At 42.7% G+C, this 8,393-nt stretch overlaps 1 protein-coding gene across 2 annotated transcripts in view; it reads right to left on the bottom strand.

Annotated features, from left to right (window-relative positions):
• Nucleotides 1-853: 853 nt before the first annotated feature.
• LOC139228564 (TLE family member 5-like) overlaps nt 854-8,393 on the bottom strand; it is a 112,043-nt gene continuing 104,503 nt past the window's right edge. Inside the window, exon 7 of one of the 2 annotated variants that reach the window (XM_070859681.1) lies at nt 854-7,013. In XM_070859681.1, coding sequence (XP_070715782.1) covers nt 6,786-7,013 — 228 coding nt within the window. In that variant the 3' untranslated portion in view covers nt 854-6,785. The remainder of the gene's footprint in view (nt 7,014-8,393) is intronic. The other variant, XM_070859682.1, reaches the window with a different exon arrangement.

The following is an 8,393-nucleotide window of genomic DNA, read 5'->3' as shown; positions in this document are numbered from 1 at the left end:
CTAAAAATAGATGAACTGATCGTTTATCTTATTGCTGATTGTGTGGCCGTACTGTGCTCAAATTGGCTGCTATGCCAATTACATAAGGAAAAAAAATCATAGCTACACTTCAAAGAGCAGTGCTGTGAAGCGCTTTTGTATATCCAGAAGGTCTAAAATATATATACACACAACTTCAGATGGCAGCCGTGCCTCAGTGGGTAGCACTTACATCTCATGAGCCGAGGTTTGTGGGTTCAAATCCCACTCCAGAGACTTGAGCACATAATCTGGGCTGGCACTCCAGCGCTGTGGTAGGTGCCGTCTTTCAGCTGAGATTTTAAACGGAAGTTGCGCCTGTTCACTCAGGTGGACGTAAAAGATCCCACGGCACTATTTTGAAGAACAGGGGTGTTGGTCTGGCCAATATTTATCCTTCCATCAGCCTCACTAAAACCGAGCATCCGGCCGGTATCTCATTGCGGTTTGTGGGTACGTAAATTGGTTGCCATGTTCCCTACATTATAACGATGATTACACTTCAAAAGTACTTCATTGGCTGGAAAGCACTTTGGGGCGACCTGAGCTTATAAAAGTATTTGTTTTTTTCCCCCCTTCACGGAGGGAGATAGCTCTGTGAGCAGCTCCCTGGTAAAAACCAGTTTAATACAGCGAGCACTCCTCTTAACATAATAGTGCTGACTTACATTGATTTCTCTGGCTTTCATTTCTAATACGTTCTATTGTTTCACTTCTGCAGTGCCAACGTTACATAATCCACACCAATACTCTAGAGGAGCAACCCAGATAACACACTTGTAAAATGATCAGATCTACAAAGGGGGGGGGGGGGGAAATCACGCCCACATGCACCTTATAATTTAATCACATTTGCTTTTATTTGTAAGGCACAATAGATATTTCCTTACAGCACTAGCGAACTAATTTAATACACTTTTGATTTATTTAAGACATAATAAATGTATTTTAACACCGCCACATTAATCTTCAACACAATTTGCATACATATTCATACAAACCGATACTGGTGCAAATGCAGTATACAGCCTTTGCCACACCAGTGGAAACAAATGGACTTTTAAAAGCAAAGTGTTTTTTTTTTCTTATTATTTTGAAGTGATTCGAAGCTCTGAAGTCACAGCATCAGATGGATTAATTCAGTAATTATAATCCTTTTTCTAATTCTGTTGTACGAGGTTATGCATTATGCAATGACATTCAGGAAGGTCTCTAAAGCATTGGTTATCTCTGGGAGCCTCACTAACCCTTTGAGGGCCGCGACAGCATGAAAATAAATATAGCGGAGATTAGAAAATCTCTCTTCAATCAAGATCAAATGCGTTCGGCCGAAATGGGAAGATTTTAACAAGTTTTGCGATGCCAAAAATAAAATAAGGTGGTTCGATTTGGGTGTGTGTGGGTTTTTTTTAAAAAAAAGGTTCTCCTTAAAAGGGGTTAATCTGAGTTGATCTTAAGTAGGATCCACTTACATTTGTAGTTTATTCAAATACTGTGAAACTGAGCAATATCGCAGAGTGTGTACAATTCCATAATCCTAGTTGATAATATTCAGCATCAGAATTTGAGAGAAGTCTGTGAATAGACAGGGTGATTATTGGAAGAGTGGCAAAGCACTTTTTGTACTCAAGGGGTTAACAATTACTCATCGACATGTAATTGCCTATTTAAAGCAATATTCCCCCCCCCCCCCCCCCCATTATAATGCGTGTTAAATTTCAGTACGTTATTGGCTTATAATGCAGGTCAGGATATAGCCAATTTCCTTTGCGCCCGGTCTAATCTGGGAGCTCAGCGCCAATGCTGCACACCATTTCCATGCAGGTCGCTGGGATATGTGGGACCCACCGATCCGTACAAGAACATAGCTCTCTTTATGTTTAGGTACTAACCGCAGATTGTGACACAATTATGCAGCACACGCTTGAATTAAAGGGGCCGAGGCACCTAAGTGCATGGTTACATGAACAATTCATCTCATTAAATTTAAAAAAAAATTAAGTTAAGAAAAGAAAGTGACCACTTATTTACCGCGTTTTTCTTAAAACATTAGCCAAATGACAATTTTGATAGCGATCATCACTGTATTTAAGGGCGGCTGCTTAATTCAGGTGCAAGTTCCATTTAAAAAAAAACAAACTATCAATCTCCCTGTTGCTGCTGACTATGGCCACGTTATGCAAGTGACCTGCTTAATTCAACTGTAGATTTGGTTGAATTCAATGGGAACCTGGCATATTCTGTGAGGAGCCGGATAGTTACAGAACCGCTGTGCAGGATGAGGACCACAAATTTCTGGAAATGTGGAGCTGGTCGCCAGCAGGTGCAAAGAGAAGGGGCAGGCTTCTGGTTTTGGGGGTAGAGACTCATCAGAATGGTTATGGTTAAAGGGTCATCTGTCCTTTCTCTATCCCAGCTGCTGACCAACCAGTTGTGCAGCTCGAGGATTGTGTATGTCTACTTCAGCTGTACAGAATGTACTTTCCCGGGCGTGAAGTAACTGTGTGTGTGTTTTTATTTTATTACATGTCAAATGGAAGATAGGGAGCATTTGCCAAAAGCTACAAGATGAATTTGGTTTCACTTTTACACAAAGGAGTTGTTAAGGGTTCATGTTTAGGTGAAATGGCAGAAAGAAAACAGGAGCGATTTGATGAACTATTGCTCAATTTATTTTAAAAGCAGAAAGTCCCGACGGCAAAGGAATTTTCTGCGTGATTCACTTTTGCCTCTGTTTAATTTGTGCATCTGTGCCAGGTCTTATTGCGGCACGTGCACTTTGAGCTGGTTAGGCCCAACTGACCAAAGTCTCCTTTGCGGTTAAGAATTTGGAGCAAATAGCCTCCCTGCATATTCTCCCCTGTGCCAACCATCTCCCTGGCCGATATTTGAACGGGAGGAGGTACTGTTAGGGGTCAGGGCAAGAGGGTGAAACATCAGGCTGGGCCTCCAGTCACCTCAAGAGCATGGATTTCAATCCTGCCACTTCAAACACCACACCGACTTGTATCTATGCAGGTGGAGCTCTTGCAGGTAAAAAGGTAATGTACTTATTAAAATAATGGGAATAGGCGATGTTTCACACAAGAACTAAAGAGCCTCAATTACATCGCTTGCCTCTAGGTTTAGCAGATGCAAAAACAATGGTAGCCTAAATAAGTGAGTATACGTAGCAGCTCAAGCAGATTCAGAATACCCGAGAAAGGGTCTAGGTAGCCAAGGCTGCTTTTATACTGTATATGCTGGGCTTCAGTTAATCTATGTTCAGCAAGTGGAAATGTCAGAGATATGCTGGCACCCAGCTCTCGCAATTTTTTCCCCCAAAATAAAGTTGTATACAGTGAAAGGAAAGCTGGCCCTAAGCCCCGGCTCATGCGCGTACTTTGGCTGTTGGTATAGTAACGCACGCACAATTCATGTGCGCATGCACACATCATGCAAGCTAAGTTGGTAATCAGTTTAGATCAGCAGAGAAAGCAATGGTTTCCGTTTCTGTGCAAAGCAAATAGATTTCAGGTTGAGTGCAATGTCCTCCTCCCGGCCCCAATTTTTTTTTTGGTATACTGCCCATTTACCTGCACAGCCCAATCCAGAATCTCGTACATGCACATTTTCTCCCATTGAAAAGCCAGTGAGCGGCCTGCACAGGACCTCCAGACCACTGCAGGGCCACACAGCTTAAGCTTGGGGAGGGAGGGGTGGGACTGTCGACTTTACATCACCCCTGCCAGCCTGCAATGTACCTGAACTCCACCAGCCTGGAGCAATACTACCGCCTGCGCACCGCATTAATGTACTCGCGAGTCAGATCATTAATCTGCCTGCTACCAGTGCGCTGGGCATTTTTGAGTCATTGCGAAGCAGAAACTGCTCTGCATCAACACCAACATAAAGTTACAAGGCACCCTATTTATGATCAAACAAATAATGCAATAAAATCTGCCGCTTCCCCAGCAAGAGTTGAGTTTCACTTCAAACTTTACTTTAAAAAAAAAAGTCATTTTATGACTGAACGCTTACACATGCTCCGTAGAAATGTTACCATCTTTGGACCATTTTCTGCCAAGTATATATTGGGCTGCAAGTCGAGGGATACGGGCCAGTTTTGACTGAGTAATCGTATCTGGCACATCAGAGGGGGAGAGAGAGGTGGCACACAGCCAGCCAGCAGCAATAGCAAGGAAACTTTTTTTTATTTGCTTATAATTTAAAACCAAAGAACTGAAGATATTTGCAGTGGTCTAATGTTTAAAGCTGTAGTATATATAATACATATATATTATATATATATATATATATATATATATATATATTGTAGTTCAACACTGATTTCAATGAAGTCCTCATTTGGAAATCTGTCAACAGCACATGAAATCCTAATGTTATACAAGTAAAACAGTGCTGAGATCACTTCACTGCTTCAGACACAAGAAAGGCCAAGCTAATCCACTGAAAAGAGTGACCTGTATAATGACATGCTCTCAGTAACCAGAATATATACACAAGGAACGGAATATACCATATTTACTCTAATATAGGCCACACTTAACACCTGCAAAAAAAAAACACAACCCAATTTAGATCCAGAGGTTGATTATCCCTAGTAGAAGAGCCTAAGTTTGAGGGGGAATCTATCGGTGACCAAATAAGATGCAATGATCTTCCAAACTGCATGATCCCATATGGCACATGCGTGAAGGCGACTCTAGTCAATGATGGCTGGCTGTAACCTGCAGGGGTTTGCACCATTCCAGAGATTAATAAAGAACCCACACCGGAAGTTGGACAGTAAATAAACAAAGATTCTTTACTGCAACACGCTACGATTCCACGTTACCAGACGGGGTTGGGTGGGTGGGGTTTCTACTCGTTTAGTTCACCAAAAGCTTTTTCCAAGAATGCCCAAATTCATACGCTAAAAAGCACAGTAGTAATCTGGCCCCACTAGGAATAAGTATTGCCGACAAGTAGATCCTTCCGCACAGATAATCCTGAAGATGTACTTAAACCTCATTGTCAAATCTATTTTCTGGCCACTTGCCCAACTTCATGGGTTATGTTCTATGCTGCCATCGATTGAACATGGCTAATTTCCACCTTCTCTGCCATAAGCTTGGGTCTGAAGAGACTAACGTTGGAAGCATGTCAAAGCCCCATTCAGGAGACTCACTGTAGACCAGGTCTCACACCATCATGTAAATTACAAGCAAGTACGGGGAGTGCCAATCTATGCCACCTTATGCTGATGAAGTGGCCTTGTGATAGTATCTTGAAACCCAAATTGTTCTGTCCCCTCACAATATGAACTCTGGTGTTAATTGTGCAGTCATTAGACTTTGAGTCAGAAGCCTGGTTTAGAATTTTTTAGCTCAGGTGGGGAGTAGGAAAACGTGAGTGTTATAAATACTAGGCATGGCATACAAAAGTCCATTGTCAACCAAGATCGACAGCATCTCTACAGCAACCAGAAAACTAACTGCAGCTTCAACTTCACCCCAGTTCACCCTCAACTCTCACATCTGGATTTCCCCTTTCTTTGCCGCTATTCCATTTCCTAGTACTGTTAACTAAAAGGCAAAATGAAAATTAAGATTTCCCCCCCAACATTTAGGTTAACATCGGAGAGCCGAAAAGACAGCCACATCCTTTTCCTTCCCTCCCAGCCTCTTGTCAGTGCAGCTTTTGAAATACCCGACCGTGCAGCCACCTGTTCCCTTCAAGAATTCATCCGCAACATTTTATGATGATCTACAAAAGGCTCGAGGGTTTTTTTTTCTTTAGTTTAAAAAAAAAAGCCATTTTGTTTTAAGTTGAGTTTCAAGGTGGTGCTTATGCCACCATTTTAATGCCGGTTCAACCAAAGCCAACAGAAAATGCAAAGACCTCTTCTGCAGCGCTCTCCCACCTGATTGGTGCATTTTGGCACAAACAGAATGAACTGCCATTGTATATCTCTTTACCATCCAGGAGCGAGCAGATAATAAAATAATTGAAATGGCCATCCATAACTTGAGCAGGTCTTTTACTGAAGCAGTTTCAAATGCCGACGTTGTGTGTGAACTTTATAGACCAAAAAGACAGGTCACTACGACGAATATTGCTGACCAGGCAGCAGCCAAGGAGAACTATACTCAAACTTTTGTAGATCTATAGAAATTATGCAGATGAATTTAAAGATTTTATTTAAGATGACTTGGTTGTCATATTTATTGTCCTATTAAAGATTCGTTCTCATGTAACAGCTTTAGAATGTGTTAACAGGCCATTTAAAAAAAAAGAGACAAAGATATGGTATCTTCAATAGCACAGACCATCAGCCATCTTACCATCAATTTGGCAAATTTGCTTTGGTTTCTGAGAATGTACTGAGCTGCACTTTACAGGTCATTCCACTTAAGTGAATTACTCAACCACCCAATTCTGGAAACAACTAGTAGGAAAGGCAAATTCCTGCCAAGCGCGATTTCAGCGGCAGAATCAGAAGCTTTTATCTTGAAAACGTTGAACACTAGAACGTCCATCAGGTGGACAAGCCAATAAGTTATGCCCTCGTCCGAGGCAACTTCAAACTTAGTGTGGATTCCTGCTTTGTTCATGCCAAAACAAAGTTGCTTTTAATAATATACTGCAGCTTTAAAATAGGCTTTGTTCTCCTAAATAATAACATACACAGCACAAAATTGCCACCTCCGAGATATATACAGGCATTAAAACAAACACCAAAGATCATTTTAAGGATTTTGTGTTGAGCGATCCACCGAAAGTTCCTAATCCGGCTTCTGTACCCCCTCGTCTCTCTGGTGATCGCCGTCGTGGTGGTTCTTGTCATCTTTTGTAGCGAGGTGGATCTGAGAGCCCAGGGCGCTGGACAGTGCCAGGAGGCCCGCGCTGGCACTGACCGACGGGATGACGGGGGGCTGCAGGCCGGCGGGAAGAGGGGTGAGTGGCACCGTCAGACCGTGGAGGTGGGACAGCTGTTGCGCCTGAAGCTGCTGCTGCAGGGAACACAAAGAAAGGGTGATCAGAGGCGAGCCAAGTGCACAGAGGAGCAAAAAACACACACACACAAAAAAGGGAGGGGGGGGGGAAAACAGGCTTGCTGCAGGACTTGAGTACTGCATACAAGCACTTGAGCAATACAGTAGCCATACACAGGGTACCAAAAGAGATCCTGAAGCATTGGTGTTAGCTGTAGCTCAGTGGGTAGCACACCCACCTCGGAGTCAGAAGGTTGTGGGTTCAAGTCCCCACTCCAGAGACTCGCGCACATAAATCTCGGCTGATATTCCAGTGCAGTGTTGAGGGAGTGCTGCACTGCCGGAAGTGCCATCTTTTGGATGAGCTTATCTGGCTCAGTGTCAAACTTATGTTTTTGTCTTATAACGCTACGTTAAAGGCGCTATATAAATACAAGTTGTTGCTGTTGTTGAAGGTAGGATCAGATTCAGCTGTGATGCATTCCATAATCGAATAGCCGACCAAAGTGCCAGCTGTGGCTCAGTGGGTAGCACACTGAATGGGTTCAAGTCCCACTCCAGGAACTTGAGCATAAAAATCTAGGTGACGCTTCGATGCAGTGCTGAGGGAGCAGTGTACTGTCGGAGGTGCCGTCATTCGGATGAGATGTTAAACCGAGGCCCCGTCTGCTCTCTCAGGTGGCCGTAAAAGATCCCAGGGTACTATTTCGAAGAAGAGCAGGGGAGTTATCCCCGGTGTCTCGGCTAATATTTATCCCTCAATCAATATAATCATTTTGCTGGTCATTATCACTCTGCTGTTCATGGGAGCTTGTTGTGCACAAATTGGATGACATGTTTCTCGCATTACAACAGTGACTGCACTCCAAAAGTACTTCATTGGCTGCAAAACACCGAGATGTCCGGTGGTCGTGAAAGACACTATATAAATGCAAGTCTTTCTTTCGTTATAATGCAATATTACACTCATGTCCTGGAAGGAACCGCTCTCCTCTCCAGCAAGCAGACGTGAGCAGCTGATCGATTATTGCACTGAGCATTGTTGGGCACAATGACAGATCAAACACTCAATCCCACTGGTGGAAAACATACAGAATAATGGATAGCAGAGAATGAATCGCAAGGCGCCGATCTATTTTGAGGGGTTCAGAAAATGTCAGATTACAAAGTGTGAAGCTTAGAGCTTTTTAATAAAAATACCTGAACAATGAGATTTGATTAGAGCCTTGCAATTCATTCCTCGCCATAAAAAAAAGCAAGCTCATACAGGACAAATTATATTATGTAAATTAAAAAAAAAATTCTTATTATGGCTGAGGCACCATTTTAACAAAAAAACCTGTTCTGGATTTGTGTGGATGTCCACAGGAGAATATTAAAGCCTTATAATTGATTAAT

The sequence above is a fragment of the Pristiophorus japonicus genome, chromosome 18 (genome assembly GCF_044704955.1).
Source record: "Pristiophorus japonicus isolate sPriJap1 chromosome 18, sPriJap1.hap1, whole genome shotgun sequence".
Classification (NCBI taxonomy): domain Eukaryota; kingdom Metazoa; phylum Chordata; class Chondrichthyes; family Pristiophoridae; genus Pristiophorus; species Pristiophorus japonicus.
This window is presented reverse-complemented; position numbering and strand designations above follow the sequence as displayed.